We start from the raw sequence: 24473 nt of genomic DNA, 5'->3' as shown, positions 1-24473 counted from the left end.
TTGGCCATTAATCAAATGAATCGTGATACATTATCTCGTAGGTGGTAAATAATAAATGCCCTGCCTAGAGTTGTGGCCATGTGTCTTACTTTTGTTTTAGGGGTACATTTAGCAGTGGAGGGGTTGCCGGAGGGCTGAGTATATGCACTTAAATGAATTGACAACACGTGTGGTAGATCAGAGCAGAGAGGGGATGGGAAAGAGAGCTGGTAGGGAAGAAGCTGGCCATGCTGCGGGACGTGACGGCAGGAAGTTGGGTAGCCTTGCTCCGCCAGCCTATTAATCACAGCTTCAGTTTTGAATGCGATTATAGTCTAGGAGGTTCACTCAGCCACTCTGAAGGGCTGACCAATCAGCGATCAGTGGATGTAGCTAAAAGTGCTATGACATTGAAGTCAAGCGTTGTTTTTTTTTCAAAAGTCGTTTCATCAATAGCAGCAGTGGTGAAGCTCGGTTGTAGCAACTAGCAGCTAGCAAATATCAAGGAATTGAAGGCGGAGTCTGAAAAGTCTGCATCGGTCATTTACCGACGGTTTCACTCTGCTCACATTTGCAGAGGATCTCGGTTGGTAACAGCTCGATGAGTTCAGGCGCACAACATACATCATATGCTGGTCAATGCCGATTAGTTAAAGGCTGCTCCAATGGTTTCAGAATTAAGCAGAGGTCTGCGCCAATTAGGATGCAACAACTGGAAACAATCCCCAGTGGAGCGAGGCTGGAGTCATATATTTACACAATGAATTTGGGTCTGGTAATAGCAGAGTGGAAGTAGGTGGCTCAAGATAATTTCCTCACTTGCTCACCAACTGCAGTGCCATTAGCTGCGGTGCGTTCAGGGGAAGTAAATTAAGTAAATCATGTCTCTTGCTACTTTACATGCAGTTTGTAAGAAACTTGCCTTCCAATGGTTTCTACAATCATTTTTGTCTTATTTGAAATGCATAGATTTTTTTTTTTGGCTTTGTATTAGTCAGACAACTGTAGACGTGACAAGAAATAAAGCGAGAGATGGGGAAAGCAACAACAAAGGTCCCTGAATAGTTAAAGACTTAAACCCCCAGGCCAAGAAGTAACCCCATACTTGCAGTATTCTTTTACATCTTTTATGAATTCCTGACTAAAATGTTTGCATTTAATCTGAGAATAATTAATTTTACTGCAAGTTGGACCTGGAACAGTTCTAGAATTAGACTTAGACTTTATTAATCCCAGCGTGGGGAAATTTAGTCGTCACAGCAGCATAGAAACACAAAAAGGTGCACACAATAAGAAAACATTTACAAATACGTATACATAAAAAAAGATAGATGAAAACAATTATTTTAGAAAGAAAATAAGAGCAATGAATAAATACACACACACACACACACACACACACACACACACACACACACACACACACACACACACACACACACAGGCTGGCAACTGAATCAATAGAGAGTGAAAGAAAAAGGTTAAATTGTAATTAAAACAGATGAGAACAGATTATTTGGTTTGCAACCTTAATAAAGACATCTCTGTCTCCTATCTTTCATTCAGCCTCTCCGTCTATCTCCATCTTTCTCCGAGGGTAGTGATAGCATAATAAACCAGATAGTTGAAGATCTGTATTGATTTTGGTGATGGTGCAGACAGATAGCGGTCTGAGAGGCTTATGTTCAAACACTGTGATAATGTTGCTCTTATCTGAGGCCAGAGTTGTTACGCTAGAGGGTTGTGCTCATCCACTGAATAGGCTTACACCTCTCCTGACCACACTCTTTGTGAAAAAGATTTCTCGCCGTGTCCGACTCATAGAAAAAAAACCTGAAAATTACCTCACCGACTGAAATAATGACAAAAAAAACACCTGGAGTTTATGTTCATTTGTGTTTTGCAGTGGCAAACTGTGGGTGCTCATTAGCAAATGTAACACGCACTGGAAGTGTTTAAACCAGGATGTGTGATTATACCGTCTACCCTGTTGCTAAAATGAAAAGTGTTGCTGGGGCCCCGTCTACAATCTTTCAACATATCTCCCCGTCAAATTATTTCTCATATTTCATCTTTTTTTGTTTTACTTTTATTAAACCATCCGCTTGTATTCCCTTCCCTCCTCCTTCTGTATCACCCTTTCCCTCTCCTCCATCTTCTCTCATTCTCTGTTTCTATTGCTGTTTCTCAAATCAGATTTTTAAAACACTTGTTTGTTTAACCTCCATGTTCAGTGCTGCTTTGGGTGTATGTGGTGCATCTATTCTTTTTAGTATTTGGTAAAAAGTAAGGGTGAGCACCAACAGGGAAAAGGCAGGAGTTTTTTTTATCACTGTATCTGTTTTTGAGCATCTCTTTTTCTGTTTGTGTTCACACTGTCAGAACTAATGTATTAGCACACCATCAAATTCACACAATAACATGACAAACTTTGAGGCAGGGGGAGACCGGCAACTCCCGCGTGAGGTAAAATTACAGTTTTTGACGGGAGTCTGGTGGCTTTGAAAAGAGCAATATAACAGCACAGTTCCCCATTTGAAAAGTCTGATGGCAAGAAAAAGCAGTGAAAATATTCAAAATATAGCCGCAGTTGAACTGATACAGATTGGGTGGGTGGGTCTTTGCTTAGGTGGCTAAAATGTTCTTGCTGACCCATGCACACCAACTCTAATCCAGATAGACCAGCAGCTTCTATGTTTTGCAAAGTAAAATTGATATTTTTGTCAAGAGACAAATGTAGAAAAGCGGTAGAGCAATGAACCGATCACTGTACACATACGTCACTCTTCCTCTTGTACTGGGAAAGTACCCCGAAGTAGGAGCTAAAACTGTTCCCCAAAACAGAGATCTCAGAACTGTAATGGTTCTCAGTTCCTGCAGCATGGACAAAAGGCATTTCTCACACATTTCTTAGAACTATGGACTCCTGAAATATATTTTCAGTTTTACCTGGTGCTGAAATTATTAGTTAATTAGTCAATGGACAGAAATTTCAACATTTTTAACAGAAGATTAATGTTTTAGGTCATTCATTAAAATAAATCATAAACAGTTTCTGTTTCCAACTTTGCAGATATTTGCTCATTTTTTCTGTTTTTGTTTAATGAAAATAAGCAGTTTAAAGACATAAATCAATGTTTTTTTTCTTTTTTTTTTTTCCTTCAGATTTTATTATATTTTTAAAATTATATTGTTAAGTTTACTAAACTACACAAATACAGGACCAGTCAACAGATAATCCCCCCCACCAAAAAAAAAAAAAAAAAAAAAAACTGATGGCAGTAGACCTTGTTTAAATTCATATATTCTACATGCAGAAAGAAACACCCTGTTCCTTCATATAATCTAAAATCATAAGTGTGTATACAGGGCTTTACAGTCAGCACACCCTCATGTGACACCCTCTATTCAAAACTTTTGATTAAGTATAGCAAGGGAATAGCATCCATTTTTAGAGGATTCCAAGTTAGATTTTGGTGTATTGTTACCCGTTAAGCTGATGAAAAAAAGAAGCCCTCTCTCTCCACTGAATCACAGCCTTTCTACCATTTAAGCATCCAGTGTGTGTGCGTGTGCGTGTATGTGTGTGTGATTCAGTCTCTGGTTTCAGGCTTTTAAGATGTTGCAGATAACACTTCTGTGCAACCATTCACTCAGGATACAGTTACTGTGTTTGCAGCGATGATTTATTCCCCGTGGAGTTCTGCTGAGCCTATTGAAACCTAAACGGTGTTTAGCATTTTCAGAAGACACGCGCACGCGCGCGCACACACGCACACACGCAGTCATGTACACACACTCATACACCATCAGGATGTTGCCCGAGGGAGCATTTTGCCTGGTTAAAAGCTCTTTATGTGTCAGAGACTCTCCAACTGTCCCTCTGAGAGAAGGACCAACAGTTCAGGTTACAACAGGATGGCTCCGCGATTCGTGCAAACGCACACAAACTGAGCTCATAATTCACCAAAGAAGCAACAATGACAATGGAAACTGTGGAAAGAGCCCGGAAAAAGAAAAAAAAAAAAAAAAACATATATATATATATCTTCAGTTTAACACAAACTTGCAATTTTCTATATGGAACTTGACAGCTTCTTTGTGGTTTGGTTTGTCACTACATTAGAACAGTTTTCCCGCCTGCGTTTGTGCCTTCGCAGGCTGCCAAGTTTTGGTACAACAGATGCTTTAAGCCAGATGTAAGGAGTCAGAGAGTTGGCTTCACTGGCTCCTCTGGCAGTGACTGCTAAATAACACGATATAAAGGGATAGTTTAATTAGACGCAGGTGCGCCTTGTCGCCAGATTGCAAACATGTTTTCACAGTCAAGAGCTGCTGTAGAACCAAAAAAAAATAAAAATAAATAAATAGACAAATCTGACTGGTTGAGTTAGAACTCAGAAGAAACCTGGAGTATAAACAAGAAACTCTACTGGGAGAGAAATTAAGAAACAGAAATAACACGACAACAAAGACAGATGTACATCACTGTGTAAATTCTAATTTGAAAAAAAAACTGTCTAAAAAAAATCATGTTTGACCGAGGGAATTGAGTGGTGTGTTTATTTTCTTTGAGATTTCATCTGCAGTTTAATATTTCATAAAGTACAACAATCACAGCAAGCATTACAATTAGCCATGAACACGTAAACGTTAGGCCTGTCTCATAGATGCTGATGGTACCCGACACATTTCAGCACTAATTCTTATGTGTTTAACCACGGTTTATTCCTATGTCATGCCGGTGTTATGAAATATTTAATACTGTTAAAGAATGTCGTTAAAGACATGCACTGGGTTGCATCACACTAAACTGCAGGATTTGTACTATTCAATGCAAATTGACATACTTGAAAATGTCTTGTTTTTCTGTTTGTGTGTGTGCAGCACCCTCCCCTGTGAGCGTGGTGAGGAAAGGTCTGACAGGGAAGAGCAGCATCGCCCTGTCTTGGGCAGAGCCTGATCGCCCCAACGGCATCATCCTAGAGTACGAGATCAAGTACTTTGAAAAGGTAAAATAAATAATAAATTGGTTTTTTTTTGTTTTTTTTCTCCTTCAAATACAGAGCTATGCGCCTTTGTTTCTCAGTGCCTTTCAGAAACTCATAATATACAGATCCTGTCACAAAGGTATTGATTTTAATACTTTGATATATGAATGAAAAACTGTTTTGGGGATTTGGGGATTCGGGATTTGTGAACATTATGATTGGTCTCTTTGGAAACTAAAAACTAAAAAGTTTGAACACATCACTCTAACTGTATCCTCTCTGTACTGGCTGCCAGTAAGAATTGCTTTTAAACTACTTAATCTATTAATGGCCTCCCTCCTGTGTTGTCCGCCTGCTCACTGAGTACACAACAGACCCCTTAAATCATAAAGTAAAGGTCTCCTCCTTATAACCAGAATCATTTCTAAAACAGTTTATCGTGCCTCCAGTCAGTATGGTCCCACTCTCTGGAATTCTCTTCCATACAAACTCAGAAAGAAGGTACATTAATGGACCTAAAAAGGTACAAATGCTTTGTTGCTCCAGCTGTACCCTGGCAGAGTACAAGACTGTAGCTCTGAATACCGTACATGTTTGTACCTTTTTGTCTCTACCCCTAAAAGAACAGTTATGTACCCTCAGTCAAAATACAAAAATAGACCCATTGGAAAGGTACAGTGTTAGTACTAAGGTCTGCTACCAAAGTGTCTTATCTTTTTTCTTTTTTTTTTCTTTTTTGTTTACAGGCTTTTAATAAGGTATAAATTGTATTGCCATTGTTATTGTTCCCCTTTTTAATAATAATCATATATTTTTTTAGCCATGTTGCTTCAAGCACATTGAGTCTACACCTTGCATATAAATGTGCTATATCAATCAAGTTGACTTATAACAAAACAAAACAGATAAACCTTTTTAAGACCTCTTTTGAAGCTGACAAATACTCAAACTATGTCCTTTTTGTATTTGTGGTGTATTGTATTGTCATGTTCACCTGAATCCAAATTCATATAATCTTCTACAAACATGATTTCTCTGATTAAAAACCAGAGACAAACTGTAGGACATGCTCTTATTTGTCTACTACGCTATTTAGTTGAAAGAGAACTTTCAAAAGTGGCTTTTAAAACTGCTGAAACTCTTTGTTAAAACAACCCAAAGCACCACTTTACTTTTCCCTTTATTCCATTCCTGAACTCGTTAATGTGCTCCCGTTACAGAAACATTTAGACAAACGCTTTAAATTAGCCCACAGAGATGCAGCTGAATATCCATTCAGTTTATCTTGAAGTGTATTTTTACTGAAGTGCCTTTTAAGCCCGGTCCTTTGAGAGAACCTTTACCTCAAAATGACTCTTTCACGCAACAGCACCATAGCTGGGATTTCTTTTTAAGTCAGACTTGGGTAAGGACAGTAATTTGATGCTTCTATTCAAATCATTGTTCCTGTGCCCTTCCTCTTTTCTCTGTGTCATCCTCAGATGTCTTCTTTTCTAGGAAGGTCAGAATAAAAGTAAGCAGGAGAGTCGAGCGGGGTTTGTGGTCAGTGGTGAGCTAATGGCTTCAAGCTAATGGAGGAGGCATTTAGCTGTGTTTAAACCTGATGTGGTTACAGTCGGGGAAACTGATCCTCACACACTCTTAAACACACACTCATTCTCACGTATACCAGCAGGCAGCTGAAATGTACATATAAGCAGAGAAAACGGACAGAAATCTGAAAGCAGACGCAGGCAAGAAAAGGCAGAGCGACTACTGCAGCAGCAAATCTTATACAACCAAAGCTACAAAAAAATAAATGAAAAGTATGTCAAGATTAGTAACGTTCTCTTTCTTTCTCCCATTACAGGAGCAGGACTCCAGTTACACCATAATAAAATCCAAGGACACGGAGATGGTGGTCGAAGGCCTGAAGCCCTCTTCAGCCTACATCTTCCAGGTCAAACATTGGGGTCGAAAACAATTCAAATAGGAACTTGTAATTCGAGATGGGAAAAACCAAAAGGAAAAATATCGAAATATGTACAAATGCCAAACAAATAGTAGTGTCGTCCGAGTTAAAAGAGCTATAACGAAATGACTTACCTACATTGTCCACTGGGCACAGGTCGCGTCTTTTAAAGCCGTTTTATTCCATCAGGCTTTTTAGAAACAAAGCATTTTTTTGTTTGTTTTTAACTTCCTGATTTGGTCATTTTTATGTTTCTAGCTGGTAAACAATGTTAAATGGTTTCTATTTTGTCCGCTTTCTACTTTGTGCTGTCGTCTGTATACAAAGTTAATACATTGCTGTGTTTTAGTTGTTAAAAAACAACAATCCTCCAAATTACTATTTTAATCATTATTAAGTATTTCACATACAGTACCTGTGGCAGGAAGAGAATGTATGTCTTGTCCTACTTTAAATGGTGGTAGACAATGATCTAGCGATGTGATACACAATCGGGAGTCTGCGCAGGGTGTTTTATTTTTGAAAATTCACCGGATGCACTCTTGATCGACATCAATCTTTAGCGCTTTTGGGACGCTGCTGAAACGCACTATGGCGCAACTCGTGAAATATCAAGCATTGACTTAAATGACAGCGATCAACTCTAGCGGCAGAACCAGAAACGCAACGCATACAAAACGGGTGGAAAAATAGCTTTTACAGCCACGTATGACATATTGTAATAAGTAAGGACATCTGGTTATGACGTTTGATATATTCTTCTTAATGATATCTTACAGGTACGAGCCAGGACCTCAGCAGGCTACGGCGCTTTTAGCCGACGTTTTGAATTCCAGACCAGCCCTTACTGTGAGTACACCACAGAAACAATCCAATAAAGTTCCCGCTCGTACAGGACTCCCACCTGCTTTTTCAGGCTCTATCAACAGGAGATGCCAGGTGTGGTTTTGTGTGTGTTTAATCCCACCTCTTTTCCTTTGGCAGTAACTGCTACCAGTGAGCGGGCTCAAGCTTCGATTGTAGCGGTGGCTGTCACCCTGGCTCTGGTCCTGCTGGCAGTGGTCGCCGGATTTCTCCTCAGCGGACGGTAAGGCACAAATACACTGCTGAAGAAGAAATAAATACAATCAGGAACGCATGCACGTATTGACATATTGGCAGGTGTAAGCACATGCAGGAACACGCACAACTTTTCCTGTTCGAACAAAGTTGGATAAGAAAAGTATATTCAAATGCAATCAAGTGAAGTGATACAAAGTAAAAGTAGGAGAATAACAATGTGACACCATACATAGGTTGCTTTATCAGTTCTGAAGTGGTGTTTGAAGCATTAAATCAAATGCATCAGTACTGAACTGACAGAATGTGAGTGAATAATGCATTGGACAATCAAATGTGTTTGACAGGGATGGAGGAAGTATTCAGATCCTTCACTGAAGTAAAAGTACCAATACAGCAATGTAAAAATACTCCATTAAAAGTAAAAGTTAACAATTTGTATTGTTTTTGAAAACGTTTGTTACGTTGTCCATTGTGTCAAATCTTATTTTGAAAAGTAAGGGAAGCTTTCAGATAAATGTAATAAAGTACTATATTTCCCTCTGAAATGTTGTGGAGTGGAAGGATGAAGTAGCATCAAATGGAAAGTAAAGTACAAGTACCTCAAAATTGTACTTAGGCACACTGCTTGAGTAAATGTACTTCGTTACTTTCCACGACTAATATAAAGAGAATAACAACAAACTGCACTTTACAGCGACAGATCATTTCAGCATAATTCTGTAAGGAATTATTTTGTCCATGAAATTCTGAAGGTAAAGGGTGGGCAGACTTTAAGGATTTAATTTATATTTTTAAAAGCAGTAATTAGCATTTTTACAAAGCGCACCACTTCTGTACAGCTCTGTATTACGTGTACAGATGTTAGCTTGATCGCAGGACATCCCTTTATCCTTTTCTGACCTTTTGCTGACTACCACAAATTACAAATCAAATCTCATTTCTGTCCCAGATACGTCTGTGTTTTTGAGCAGCTTTACTGGATTAGACGCGCAGCTTGAGGTTAGAGTTTTGTAATAGGTCAGGATTAAGGGTGGCTTTTTAGGTTATAACTGCGGGTCGATGTGCATAAGGCAGAGGATTTTCCTCACCTCTGGTAACACAACCTTGCTCTTTTGTACATCAGCGTTTACCACTATTTGCGCCACATATTATACACTAGATTAATGTTACACTTGCATGCCCCCAGGCTCAAATTATCTTCCATTAACCTTGTGTCTTGTAATTGGTACAACCAGGTTTTTCTATCATCGTTCACAATGCACACACAAAAAACACACTGACAATAAACTGTGGAGTAGTGAAAGCATTCATTAACTAAAATGTCAAAAACAATTATTTAAATAAAACATTGAACCTCTTCTAGGCTAAAAATGTTCTGCTCTAAAAACGTTTGAAGAATAGTATGCAGTGCTCTAGTAATGTTGTTAGAGGATTTCTTTTTGTTGTTTTTTTTTTGTCCCGTAATGGTCTTAAAGATGGATTGTCGAAAAACAGTCCAAAAATATTTTGTTGTCATTTTTCATAACTATCAGATCATTATGCCATAATTCTTAACATATTTTCAGCAGCAAGTTGTCATTATTGTTTTTTAAATAAATATTGTTTTATATTTTAAATAATCAAAATATTTTGTTGCAACATTTAGATACTTTTAGAGAATGTTATTTTACTTTTTAGAACAATAATCTGGGAACAACAACAACAGCAAACTTTCCCAGTGGAGATATTCTTTGAATTTTGCAAATTTCTGACTGATTTGCCTTATGAAGTTATTTTGAATTTTTTTTTTTTTTTGGTCCAAATTCCATAAACTCTTTTATTTCGCTATAAAAACTTGTTTTGAACTGCGTAATTTTACCTTCACATGTTCACATGAAATGTATCATATAGAGTTCATTACAGGCTGTATACGTACAAATCCTTTTTCTGAACCATAGTTAACAAAGCTGAGGGCATCTTCAAAAAGTTCAGACTGTTAAAAATATCTTCATGTTCTTATGCTTTGGTCATATATCACTTTCCATTCAAACGTTCCTATTAATGATCTCAAAATATATCCACTACCTATGGATCTGTTCAGTCATCTTTTATTCCACATACACTCAGTTTAACCATCAGGCCATCATTTTATTTAGTTGCTCATTGTTCAGTAATTTAGCCATGAAGATGCTGAATATCTAGTTTTGAACACACAGTGGGTGCACCGGTGAAGTTCAAGGATTATAAAGCAAATCTGAAAGACGCAGAGGTGATTTTGGTTTTAGCCGAACGGGGATGAGGATCGAGGATCACTCATAGCTGTGTGTGTGTGTGTGTGTGTGTGTGTGTGTGTGTGTGTGTGTGTGTGTGTGTGTGTGTGTGTGTGTTGGGGGGAAGGGATGGAAGGATGCCAAAATTTCCAGTGATGGATTTGGGGCACAAGCACCAAAACCCCCTCCAACCATTGCCGCCCCCCCCCCCCCCCCCCCCACGCATGACTCTCCAGACTACACAAGCAAGCACAGACATCCAGCACACATGTGTAGACACTGGCACATGTGCACTGATGTATGAACGCATGGGTTAACACACACACACACACACACACGCACACACACACGCACGCACACACACACACACACACACACACACACACACACACACACACACACACACACACACCACACACACCACACACACACACACACCACACACACCACACACACCACACACACACACCGATGTCCGACTGGGCATAGAGCGTGCTCAAACCCCTTGACTCAACAGATCCAGCAAACTAAACACCCTCCGGCAGACACACAATCCCAAAACACACACACACACACACACACACACACACACACACACACACTCGCACACATAGACACCCCTCCCTCAGAATATCCAGCTGCCCGTTACAAACCCCCCCTAGCCAAAGTCTGGCTGCCCTACAGAGAGCTGTGATGGGAAAGACTTGGACATAACCCTCTGTGTGTGTGCGTGTGTGCATGTGCGCGTGTGCATATGTGTGTGCGCTGTTATGTTCGTTTCTCTTTGAGTACCTAAAAGATGAGGGGGACTCCAGCATCTTAAACATTTCGTTGACTCTTAGTTTTACAAATGCAAGACAGTAATTCACTTAATTTACATGGCAAATACAGTCATTTGAGAGTATGCGTCTGTGTTTGCTCCATGTTGTCTGTGTTAGTGTTTGCTTGTGGGATCATGTTTAAAATCAATCCTACTGTTTAATCTGGGTTATCTGTGATTATCTCTGATGCCATTTGTCTAAATATTGACATACGCAAGCTTTTTGAGCTCAAAAACACAGACAAAAATGTTTATACACACATATCCGCACGGGCACAGCATACAGATTAATACAGGTTTTGGCCACCAGGGTTACACAAACATGTTCATGTGGGAATAAAAAAAATAAAAAAAATTGGACACAGACAAAAGCCCTTCTGAGAGACATGATCCAAATCTCTCTTCTGGTTTTGGCCTTGAATGGAGAAAAAAAAAAAAAAAAAGGCATCTCTTGTGCCAAAAGTCAGAGTTGTTCTATGGGAGAAGGGCTTTCTTGGAAAATGACATTATAGCAAAACTGCAGTTGTGTGCTTATGTCTAAAAGGCTTGTAGTGTTCAGCTTTTTCAGCAATATTTTTGAACACCTTGAGATATGGGTTAGCAGATTTTATGAGGAAATAGAAAGCTTATTTTGCACTTTAATCTATTATGGTTGTGCCCTTTGTTGGCCAGCGTTAACCTTTCTGTGTCTGGGCCATTTCATGGTATCCTTAACATATATGTGCTTGATGGTTTGTGCTAAGGCTGCACAACGATTGTGTCGCGTTTTCATTCGGGACATCAGCTGCACCTCTCTCCCTCTACAAATAACAACGCTGCGTTACACTACATGTTGCAAAGCAGCCGAAACCTGCAGTAAGGATGTCATGTCGAGTTCTGCCTGCCCATTGAGAACTGCATGCACCTCACAGGACCGCGCACAGCAACACGGAAAACAGACATAGTAATGGTTTGGCAAAGCAGTAGGTCTACTATTTAAAAACAACATTATCTTCTTTGTTAGGTTAATCAATGATGATAAATTGATTCTTGTCAAATTTGGATTCAATGTGTCATCATTGAGTGATAATTTTTAGCAGAACTGAGTGGCTGCCTGTTATTTCAGCTTTAGATCATTGTGTGAAAATCACACTGTCGAGACAAAACGGGCAAAAACATGAGGTACATCTCGCAAGGTGACTGTAATTGTTATAGGGTGGGCAGAACTCTGCATAAGACTGGCCCTTTATCAGGCACTATTAGCTTGTCTTTTTTTTTTTTTCTTCTTTTTTTTTTTCTGCATTAGGTAGATGACTGCCCCAAACATTTACGTTGAAAAAATCGTGAGCGAGAAATGTGATCACAGATCTAGACCATCAAATTTTGAATTCTCATTTCATCCAGAAATGTGCCGCTCCATTTTGTGCCACTTTCTACGAGAAATAGATGTAACCAAATAATGCTAAATGATGCCAGTCAGCTAAAACTAAACTGCAGACAATTTTTCTACCTGTGCTGATCGCTAAAACTGAGGTATTGCTGTTAAAAACAGCCAATTGACATTTGTCCCACATTTTTTAACAGTGCTAAGTGTTACATTAATTACATGTCTTGAAAGTAAAAGTCCTTTTCCATGTGGTGTTCCCATTGATCTGTCTGTGTGTGTTGTTGAGACAAGGGTAATCCTAAATTGTCCCGAAGTGACAACAATGTTAAGTCAAGGCTTTAACAAGCGTATGTAACAGTGCTGTGGCATGACATTGACACTGATGTGTTTGGGTGTTCTTCTTCCTCAGCCGCTGTGGCTACAGCAAAGCAAAGCAGGATCCTGAAGAGGAGAAGATGCATTTTCACAACGGTCACAGTAAGTTAAGAAAGCCCAAACTCATTCCACATATATGTGTGTTAATGTGCGTGCGTGCGCAAGTTCATCCCAAGTTTACGCTGCTGTACATGTACAGTAGAGGGTTCAGACCGCGGTCATGTCTCTATGAGTTTGTTCATGTCCGTGGGCATGTGTGTGTGCTACCAGTGCACCAGTACCAGTACAATGTTTTGTACCAGGAGCTATTCTTTGAATGGCACAGATACAAACATGCCCATTGACCGCCATGTTGGCAAAGGACACAAAGCTACGAGGATTTATAGGCTGTGACAGCTTAATATATTTGTCCACATTTTTGGCATTTTACTTTGCTATCCATCTGCTGGCATCAGAGCCAACTGTGACGGCTACATGAGCGCCAGAGAAGTCAGGGACAAAAATACCACAGAGCCAATATGTGTGGGATACTGTCATATTGATTCATGCTGTGAGAGAAAATATTTGAAATTAATGTGGATTACTTAGGCACACAAGATGTGAGGGAACGGATGTCCTCTTTGAGGATAATTAAAGATATGACTCCTGGTATCTAGATGCAGTATTTTAGGTAGTTTCAGTCAGAGCTTGAGAGATGAAGTATTATTGAAAAGTAGCTTGGGAAGTATTCAGATCTTTTACTTCAGTAAAAGTGCTAATACAGATATGTGAAAATACTCCATTACAAGTAAAAGTCTCACGTGAAAAATCCTACTTGAGTCAAAATAGCAAAATATATATATTATTTGGTCTCTTATTTGGCTGATTTGTTATATGTGACATAATCAGATTATTGATACTGAAGCATCAGTGTGTCAGCGGCATGTTACTGTTGTAGCTGCTGCACGTGGAGCTAGTTTGAACTACTTTATATCCAGTTTTTTTTATCCAGGGACAGCAGATAAATCTGAGGGGTCAACAGATCATTACTGGGAGAGGAAAGAAGAAAAACGAGGTCCTGATCAACATGTCTACTTTTAGTTTTATAACTTTTCATGTAATTGTTGATTTTTGGTGAGATGTTGGATCATTTTTAACATTATTGAAATATGCAAAGTTTAGAACTGTTAACAACTCGGGCATCAAAAATGTGACCCCGACTACTCACTGATTTCAGTAAGATGTCTGAAGCCAAAACGGTTGGAAACCACTGCTTTAATCTTTGACAACGTGTTGCATTTATATTACCTGTTGTGTCAAATCATCTTCTGAAAAGTAACTAAAGCTGTAAAAGATTTTTTTTGGGGGGTGTAAGTAGAGAGTAGCAACAAATGGAAATACTCTGGAAATAAAGTACAAGTGCCTCAGAAGTTCAGTAAATAACTACTTTCCATCGCCGATAATACCAATAATTGTGACGCTTGCAACAAATAAAGTGAACTATGTAATGCAGCGAAGGTGGCAACATCTCCTACAACAGAAGATGTGGCCACTCCTGCTGTTACATCGTGATGTATTCTACATTGCACTGTGATTACGAGCCTCGCTACATGTTAATATGGTGGATGATATTTGAATGGTAATGATGCCATTGTGTGTGCGTCCACAGTAAAGTTCCCGGGGGTGCGTACCTACATTGACCCCCTCACCTATGAAGATCCCAACCAGGCAGTGCATGAATTTGCCCAGGAGATTGACGTCTCATTTATCTCCATTGAAAGAATCATCGGTGCTGGTGAGTCACAGCGGTGCGACTTTCCGCATGCGTGTTACAGTTACACTCATTGTTATTCAGAGCTTCAGAATGAGGCAGATTTAGCCTGGATAATGAATCCCAGAATATATTCATGTTCATTCTGAACCAAACTAAAGTGAACCTGTTTGGTGAGAGTCCTAAAACAGCCAAGTATCAATCACTACTTTATTACGCTAAATGTATGGTAACAACAGTAATGAGTCAAAGCCCCTCATTACCTCATCTTTACCTGTACTGGAGTGCATCATGTTTTACTCAACCTCACAAACGCGTCACATTCAGAGCTGCAGAAGCTTCCTTCTACAGATAAACATTTTCCCAGTCAATTTAGCCAAACACTGCTAGACAATGACAGTTCACACAGCCATTAATGCCGTTTGTGCTCTGCTGACAAACATGTTGATTTGCAGCATTTGTTAGCTTTTCAAGTGCTCCAGCTACACAGCAGTGAAAGCAGTGCATTCCAACAGGGATCGAAAAAAAAAAAAAGTAATTCCAAGGGATTTAGATTGAAAAAATGCATCAGGCAAAATAAATTATTGGGTTTTATATCAAGTACTTAATTAACAGAGCAACACTTCAGGTCATGTAAATCTATATATTCAGGGTTGATTTACCGTTTCACAAGATTTTTTCAGGTCAAGCTTGGCTGAACTGTTAAGGCCACACTTCCGGTCTGTCTTGCCTCAGGTGAGTTTGGGGAGGTGTGCAGTGGACCGCTGAGGCTTCCCGGGAAACGAGAGATGCAGGTTGCCATAAAGACCCTGAAAGCGGGCTACACGGAGCAACAGAGGCGTGACTTCCTGTGGGAGGCGTCCATCATGGGCCAGTTTAACCATCCGAACATCATTCGTCTGGAGGGCGTGGTCACCAAGAGTGAGTCGTCAGCATGTCTGTTTCCTCGCCGCTGTGTTTTGTGCTTTTTGATTGTACCTACTCAGAGTAGATGTTTCAGAATTTTGAGCTCCTCAGTTCAGGTTCATGGTCTCAGACTCTGCTGGGATTTCTTCCGTCTGTATTTCGGTCGGGGTTTTTCCATCATCCATCAGACTCAGACGTCCTTCATCAGTCAGTTTCCAGTAGTTTATTATAGGCTTAGTTGAGTTTTACTTTTGAAATGCCCTTTTTTTTGACTCCCACACAGTTGATGTTACCATTCAGGTGCTATAAAGATGCTATAAAGATGTAGGGAAATATCATATGTTTCAGGACTGATTCAAAATATGTTCGATTTGGCAATAAATATCTCATGCAGAAGGGTTTGAAAAACCCTGTAATGATTTAATGTTTGTTGTAAAGAGGTTTTGATTCTACTGTTGAATCATATGAAACTATACTGAGGGGCGTCTCTCATTTTTCATAGTTTCATATCGAAACAACATATTAAATTTTGAGAAAAGTATATGGAACAAAGCTGCAACAATTACATAAATAATTGATTAGTTTAACTGTCAACTATTATAATAATCTATAAATCGTAAGTTATTTTTAAAGTAAAAATGCCAAACATTTGATAATTCCTGCTTCTCCAATATTTGGGGAAGACAGAATTTTTGCTTTTGTATCATTATAGATTTAATATCTTTGGATTTGGATGCCCTGAACAAAACAAGCAGAAAATAAGCATACATGCATCACCGCAGAAAAAGTGCTCTCGCCAAGTTTTATTATTCAAGATCAGATTTACTATTTTCATTAATAAAAATTCAAGTCGGCAGAACTGATTTTAAGAAATGTTGAGCTACTGCTAATCTTGACAAAGTCCAAAGGTCCGCCATACAGATGTAAGTTCAAGGCTAGCGGTGGATTTATTTTAGGTATATGTTCTAATATAGCTATAAACCACACTACTTAATCCTATTGTAGATATATAGGAGGAGCTCCTTTTACTCTGTGTATAGACAATATCACTGGTTTAATATATTTCGGTTTGCTAATATTCCGCATATGTTGTTCTTTTTGTACTTTTTTCTCAGGCAAGCCGGTGATGATCATCACTGAATACATGGAGAATGGATCATTGGACACCTTCCTTAAGGTAGGACAGGAAGGGACAAGGATATATAAGAGAAGGGTTGTGAGGAAGAAAGGAAGAGACAATTGTAAGGATGCTGGGAAACAGGAGGATTATATAGTAATCGTAGTAAGCAGATTGATGTTTAAGCAGCATTTTGAGCTTTATTAAACTGAAATGAAGTCAGCTCCAGATCAGTGTTGTGCCAAAACATCTCGATGAAATGAAGTATGTGGCAAACAAACAGGGATGGAGAGCCACTACTTGCTGATATACCAAATTGGGAGGACAATTATCAGAAGGGGAAGAATGCTTAATCTTCTGGAATGAAAACTACATTTTTGAGAGTATTTTAATAGAGATGCACAACTGTGGTCAAAGAGGAGCGGTGTGAAACAGGGATATGCCCACCAAAGTTATCATTATTTCAATTCAATAGCTCATTATTCTGCACATTCGAGCAGAATCTAACAAGAAATGAATATGTGATAGTTCTGTATATTTGTGTGAAGTCAGAGCTGGTCTGATTGTCGAAGTTGGCAGGTGTTTCGGTGACTTCCTTCAAGGAGAAAACAAAGTCACTTAGAAGTGAGTTCAGGTTAAACGAGTCTTATTTCTCAATAAATAGAATAAAATGTTCAGCAGTGCAAAAATAAATAATGCTGAATAACTGCAGGAGCTGTAGAGTGTGTCGGCATGGCACGGACTTTAGACACATTCTACAAATGTTGAAGTGTTCGCTCGCCCGTACTGTGACACGGATCACTTCACCAGACAATATGAAAATCGCCTGAGCTCTCAGGGCCGGAATAAAGTCTGCACTGTGTAGACTTGACTTTACTGAGTAGAAGTTGGACTGTAGTGAAGAGTCAGGCTGGCAAATTCTCTGAATTAAGTGATCCCTATCCAGAGCACTTAACAGTCTATTCACTGGTTATAGTAGCAGAATACTCAGGCATCGGACAAGGCTAAATCCTGCATGAAAAAAGGAGTGAATTCCTGCAGCTAATGGTTAATGGAGACATGGAAGAAATAAGGTCATATGATTCTGGCAAGATGATACAGGTGTATTGGGGAAAAAAATAGGAAATGGAAAAGTAAAATGGTGTTTTTCTGAGGAGGAGGTGTGCTTGACTGGAAAGATCCCTTCACCTGTACGTGATGTTCTCAGTGTGGAAAAGGAGGATGCTGTGTGACAGTACAGAGGAGGAAAGATGTGCTGTGGTCAGTGGAAACTGCTGACATGACTATCCTGTGTGCCTCGGGGAATAAACCTGGATGGCAAAAGGGGAAGCGGAGGAGACGGAGGGCACCAGCATGTGGAGCAGAGCAGAAAACCCTGTGAAGTAATTACATGGATGGCTGGTGTACTGAGGACGGTATAAATGGCGCAGGCATGAGAGAAGCGGGGGCTTGACTGGGTCCTGGATTAGCTGTCACAGCGACGGACAATGCACTATAAGGCTCGTAACTCACATCTTTGGCTTAACATCTCATTTCACATGTAAGTGGGATGTTCTGCTGTGGATGGATGGGGAAAGTAGTTGTCGTGGTGATGGAAACTGAGCTTGAAACCATGAGAGGAAGAGGAGGGTTATGTTATAAGCTACATGTTGAAATATGAAGAGCGGATGTGGGGAAGGTTGGAGAGTTTACATTTGGATTGGAGGGAGCTGAAGCTTAAACTAACAGTCCGAAGCGCAAATGTTACTCAAAACACCTCCCGGGCTCATCGCCGCACTTCTCCTGAACCATTTTAAAGGTCTCCATTGCCAATTTCCAGAAAAAGCTAATACACGAACATGCTATTTCAACGGAGCTCAATCAACTCCACCGTGCGTCTGCGACTTCTGTGTGGACATGGCCGGAGAGCGCACATCAGATTTTGTGTCAAACTCAAACGCAAGGGAGGTGTTTTGAGTAACATTCCCGCTTCAGAGGGACGGAACATCACTGCTCAAGACCGAAGAAAGGCGCACAACCACGTGGGTTTTCTATGACATTCGTGGGTCTGTGCGCCATGAATTCATCTCCCACGGCCAGGCTGTCACCCCAAAGCTCTAAGGTGACGATCTGCGGCGTCTGAGGAAGATGTGTGCGCGATGGCACTCGGGTTCTCCAATGCGTCTGCCCACAACGCAACGATAACGCACAAGTTTCTCGCCCACAACAACACTCTCGTAGCTCCCCACCACCCCGACTCACTGGATAGGACTCCCCGCTGCTTCTCCGTTCCCCAATAATTTGTCACAAACTTTGATGTGCGCTCACTGCTTAAATTTCCGGTGCGTAAAACATCACAGACGCATTCGGATTACTGCTCACAAAAAATGGGGAACTGAAGAACTGATGATGATCGAGCGATGAAATTTGAAGCTACTCATTAGGGTCATGCCTTTCTCCTGCTCCGTGCACATCACGGTGCCGTGCGCACGCACGAGCAGCAGTCGGAAATGACTCACCCACCCTTGTATCTATGAATATGATGCCATGCATGTACCTGGTTAATGTTCTGCAATGTGGAGTTTTATCTGATGTGATGTGTGATCGTGCTCACTAATGAATCCAACGTGCCAAAATCAATACAAGTTTTAGCCTTTTTGGTGACTGAATTTCTGTTATTGATTGGTGCGACTGGCAAACATTAATTCCGTTAACTACAGCCAGCTTTAATATTTGCTTTCGGCACATCTATCGGTGGTAAAGGAGAGGCATACCACTCGGGATCGGTACATAGCAGTGATATACCGGTGAAGTGATTGTTATACCGATGCAACAGCTGCTTTCCCATCTCGGTGCAGCAGCCTGAAATCCTCCGGAAACGGAGCAGATGTTGACGGACCAGCTGATGATGCTATTTCTGTCATTTTTGGGCTGCAAGTTGCACTTCAGGGCTGCTCATTTTTGTGGTTGTGTTTTGTTTTTGTGTTTCGCACCTCAGGACCACCGTTTTTTTTGGGAATTTTGGCGTTTTCTTTTTATATGTATGCGTTTTGCACTTAAGGACTGCTCATTTTTGTTGTTGCGTTTTGCACCTCGGTGCCACTGTACAGATTAGAAGAGTAACAGAAACAAAGGTTCAGTCAAGACTGATGAGGAATGAGAAAGTGGCGATGACTTGTGTGTTGCTGTACCTGAGACAGTGATTTCATAGAACATGGTGTGATTTAGAGCAGAGGGACAGCTCTGGGAAGGATTATAGGAGTCCTTAATCTTGGTTTGGGTCTGTCTATAGAACAGTAGAGCCACTGAGTACAACATGGGGAATGACCTAAGCTGTACAGGTGATACCAGACAATGTTGGTAATGATTGGATGACCACTATCACCGACACTGGATGGTGGAAAGGTGATTTCAAAGACAGATTAGCAGATCTTAGTTTTTTGCTGGATTTTCTTTTTATATATTGTGTGTAAACGGACAGTTCTGCAGGCAGCACACCTCAAAACCTACTGAATAAACATTATGCACTTAACAGAATTGTTTCACTGCATTTTCTGGGTTGATTATTTCTATTAAATAGAAAATTTCAGTATAAAGCAATGGAGACATTAAGCAGAAGGTTTGCACTGACTATTTCCCAAAGGTTGTGGAAGCCTCACAGTGGCATAGCAAACTGACTATTCTACATAACTGAAAGTGCATATAAGTCATCCTGAGAACTTTTGTCATGTAATATTGTTACTTTTGTCTTTTCTGTCATCTTCCTCTTCTTTTCACTGTTTTCATAGCCTTTATTCATTCACTATATTCAGTGGTTTAACTAAAGATACCAGAAATGAGTATTAATAAGAATGTATTTTCCCATCTGTCCTTTCTTTTCTATAGAAAAATGATGGTCAGTTTACTGTGATCCAGCTGGTCGGTATGCTGCGTGGCATCGCATCTGGCATGAGGTACACACAGTCCCAACAAACACTGTGTCGCTGAATATGTCATTCAGCCAGGGAGTTTATGTTTGATCCTCTCCTTTGTCTTGATAAATGCAGGTATCTGTCCGACATGGGCTACGTCCACCGTGACCTCGCAGCTCGGAATATCCTGGTCAACAGTAACCTCGTGTGTAAAGTGTCTGACTTTGGCCTGTCTAGAGTCCTGGAAGATGACCCAGAGGCAGCATACACCACACGGGTAAAGTTGCACACCCCTTGTCTGTGTGTAATAGGGCTGCAGCGAATACATCTTTTTTTTCCCTACCATTGTTTCTGGGGATTGGACCGACCCCCAACAGGACCCCACGCACCTGCTGAAAGAAACAAAATAGGCATATACTCATAGAACTCGAGTTACATCCAGCAACTACTATTTATTTTTCATTTTCTATGCACCCGTTTCAGTTCAGCTCGGTGGGAGAGTCGCTCCTGCATTTTTCTGTCATCGAAGGTTGTGCTAATGTCTGTCCTTCTGCTCCTGTGCGCTGTCTGTGTTTCATAAAAGGCAGGGCTTTGCCTCGCTCACACAGACTCGCAGCAGAGCAGGGCAGAGGATGGAAACAAGTGAACGTTACTTGAGTTAATGACATCTACACTGGGGGGGAGGGGGAGTGGGGCACAATAAAAGTCCAAAGTTAAGCTATCAAAGGACAAACATTGACCCCAAACTGTTGAAAATAAGGCAAATATTAAAGCATTTTTTTTAAACACACTTCACCTGTATCTACTGAAAGTAGCAAGGATGATAATGTTAGCAGCTCTGCTGCTGATTAGGCTTGTCACACGAAAGATTTGATTCAACTTTATTGTCAGGGAAGAAATACATCCGGCTTTACAGTGCTGATATTGGCACGGTTAGGTAATCAAATATAAAATCTGAGCATGAATTTGAAGCTGGGGGGATGCATCCCGCCCTGTAATTATTAAGGCAAGTTGATTGTCATTTCAAACAAGTCTTGAATTGTTAGTTTGTCTGACCAACTGTCCAAAGGCCAAAGATATTCCATTTAAAATCACATAAAAACAGAGAAAATCTTCAAATTTAAAAGCTAACTGTGAAGTGTTAGGTTTTAATGCTAATCAACTAATGAATTAATCAACTAATTGTCTTAGCCCTGGTGTGAGAAAGAGGACACACTGTTTTCATTGAAGACATCGTGCGCCCCCGTTGTGTGTGTGTGTGTGTGTGTGTGTGTGTGTGTGTGTGTGTGTGTGTCTGTGATATCAAACTTTGGATTAAGTGGATAACTCTTACACAACAGTCTCTGATACAAGCACACACGCGCACACACACGCACGCACGCACGCACACACACACACACACACACAGATAGGCGACAGCAGCAGGTTTTAAATTGAGCTGTGTATCCCAGGCTGAGTGGCGTCCTGTCAACCGGAAACGGGCCGCTTCCTGCAGGAGGAGGGCCAATTAGTACTCGGCTCTGTCTCCACAACACTCAATTAGCACCGAGTTTTGCTGCCTTCACGCCAAATATCCTGTCACTCACCTCTCATTGCCAGGCTACATCTCTTCTTTCTCTCTCTCTCTCTCTTCGTCGCTGTCTGACTCCCCTTCCCTGACAGAGCAGCGAGAATAACATAATTCACACCCGTCAAATAATCAGACCCGGAGATATCCTGCTGCTGTGTTCATCAATACTGCATCAAGCTAATTTCACTACTCATCAGCTGAAAACACATTTTCCTGTGGAACTCAGCAGTCTTCCTGTGAACAATTTTTTTTTTTTTAGCTGTGCAATGAAGGCGCAATAATGAAGATGAGGAAAATGAGAAGAGGAATCTCCGGCCCCCCGACAGTTAGGACAGGGAATTTGTGTAAGAAAGTGAAACTTGGTGTCATGAATGTGCTCTTAATTGGTATTCATTAGTGCACATGTGGGTTGGACCACATGCGGAAGAATGTCTCAATTAGGCCCTGTTCTTGGGCTCCATCTCTATGTAAGGAAATATAACATGTATGGAAGACGGCAGCTGTATTTATACACCAGTCGGTCATTTGTACCAGTGTGGCACCGAACAGGTTTTTAGTAAACATATTAAAGTTATTTACATAAAAGCAGCACAACAGATTGAAAGTTAAAGTCACATTTTCTACGCCTAGTTTTCTACAAATATTTAGAGGTAATTTGGATGATCTAGTTTGATATTGCTCCTTTTTGTCACAGGGCGGGAAGATCCCTATTCGATGGACGGCTCCAGAGGCGATTGCATACAGGAAGTTCACCTCAGCTAGCGACGTGTGGAGCTACGGGATTGTCATGTGGGAAGTGATGTCATACGGAGAGAGGCCCTACTGGGAGATGTCCAATCAAGATGTAAGTTTCATCAGAAATATTCGTTTTTTTCACCTGTTGACATCGGTTTGTGAATTCCCGTCATGGAGCCTCAAATTCAGAATTTGGCTGTCGCCATCTTGCTATTTTGGAGCTGGGGGAGGTGTGTGTGTGTGTGGGGGGGGGGGGGGGTGTTTAATTGGGGTCTATGGAGCCAGAGCCTTTTTGGAGTCAGCCCCTTGTGTCCATCGATGGTATTGCAGCTCAAGGCACTTCTGCATTGGCCTCACTTTTCAGACCCACAAGCTACGTCCACTTTTATGTACAGTCTCTGTTCCGTGGCCAGTCCATGCCGGCTGCCGATCCATCATACGCGTGCACAAAAGGCGGCGCATGCATTGAATTTAACATCTTAACGATACATTGCTTTAACTCTCGCTAGTGAAATGAGATTGAGCTAGGCCATATTCAGATTTTTAAACAGCCGTCTGGCAATATCTAGAAAACCATAAAATCACTCAACTGTTGGGCCAGGTTGTGGTTTCTGGTTGATAATGAAGTCCTAAAAGGATGGCTCAGACTCTCCGTGGTACATTCAGAGCAGGCAGCCTAAACCGTAGAGTGTGATGTAACATGGACAAAAATAATGTGTCTTTTAGCAGCTTTGTGTCATCGTAGTAATGATCACTTAATATTCACACAAACAATGTTAATAAAACCATACCAGAGGTGCAAATACCTTTGCTTTTATGTTGGCTGTTATCGGCCACATCACATAATTTACATAAAGCCATGTGCAGGCCCACGTTTGCTTTTGTTCACGACAACTTTCTTATTGTCCTCCCGCCTACAGATACTCTTGGCTGGCGGCTGAAAAAGTGTTTCAACACCATTAAAAATGTTTACACGCGTGGTACGAACAGGTCAGGAATAGACAGTGTTTCTGAGTGCGCAGGCGAGTACGTGTGCAGAACGGATCGGGCAGCCAGCACGGAATCGAGCGTTGACGAGCGTTGACACTCATCGCAACATTGTGGAATCGTACTGCTGTGATCATGCCATATGGTGATGAGTGAGCGTGGCAGCGATTTATTCAGACACCACACACGTGCACATGCTTCCCACCCACCCAACTCACAAAGGCTACATATGCACCCACAGCCCTCCAGTGACCTCTCCATCCCCCTGCCTCAGACTTCTCCCTCCGTTCGGTTATTAGGCTGTCTGACTCAAAGTCTAGAGCTGGGGGAGGAGGGGAGAGGAGAGGAGGATGAGAGGAGAGGAGAGGAGAAGACGTTTGATGTTTAATTGAAAGCGTTATGCTGGATTTTCTCTGATCTGCACAAGAAAGTGCAGGCTCTCACACTCTCTTTCTCCAAGCTCTCTCCTTCTGTTTCCCATTTCTCTCCTTTACCCCCCCCCCCCTCTCATTTCTTTTCTGGTGTCCTCCCTTTTGTCTCTCAAAAAAATGCAATCTCTGTCTGTATTCTTTCTCGCCTCTCATCCACCCTCTCCTTCTTTCTTCCCACCTCGGTCTCTCGCTCTCGTTCTCTGATCTTTCCTCTCTGACAGTCAGTATGAGCTGCGTGGCTCTTCTCCCTCTCAGCACGTAGCGATGACTAGACGCTGTGCTTCTCTCTTATGC

General features: G+C 40.9%; 1 protein-coding gene across 1 annotated transcript in view; it reads left to right on the top strand.

The window, feature by feature from the left end:
- LOC138206037 (ephrin type-A receptor 5) overlaps positions 1-24473 on the top strand; it is a 70294-nt gene that overhangs the window by 36442 nt on the left and 9379 nt on the right. Inside the window, exons 6-16 of the mRNA XM_069162488.1 lie at positions 4867-4991; positions 6820-6909; positions 7701-7770; positions 7906-8008; positions 12828-12895; positions 14442-14567; positions 15279-15464; positions 16565-16626; positions 20431-20498; positions 20592-20733; positions 22721-22870. Of these exons, the coding sequence (XP_069018589.1) occupies positions 4867-4991; positions 6820-6909; positions 7701-7770; positions 7906-8008; positions 12828-12895; positions 14442-14567; positions 15279-15464; positions 16565-16626; positions 20431-20498; positions 20592-20733; positions 22721-22870 (1190 nt within the window). The remainder of the gene's footprint in view (positions 1-4866; positions 4992-6819; positions 6910-7700; positions 7771-7905; positions 8009-12827; positions 12896-14441; positions 14568-15278; positions 15465-16564; positions 16627-20430; positions 20499-20591; positions 20734-22720; positions 22871-24473) is intronic.

Source organism: Embiotoca jacksoni, unplaced genomic scaffold (assembly GCF_022577435.1).
Source record: "Embiotoca jacksoni isolate LCO1_2020_lvr unplaced genomic scaffold, fEmbJac1.0.p SCAF_10, whole genome shotgun sequence".
NCBI classification, from domain to species: domain Eukaryota; kingdom Metazoa; phylum Chordata; class Actinopteri; family Embiotocidae; genus Embiotoca; species Embiotoca jacksoni.
Note: the sequence above shows the minus strand (reverse complement) of the source record. Positions and strands in the feature narration are given on the sequence as shown.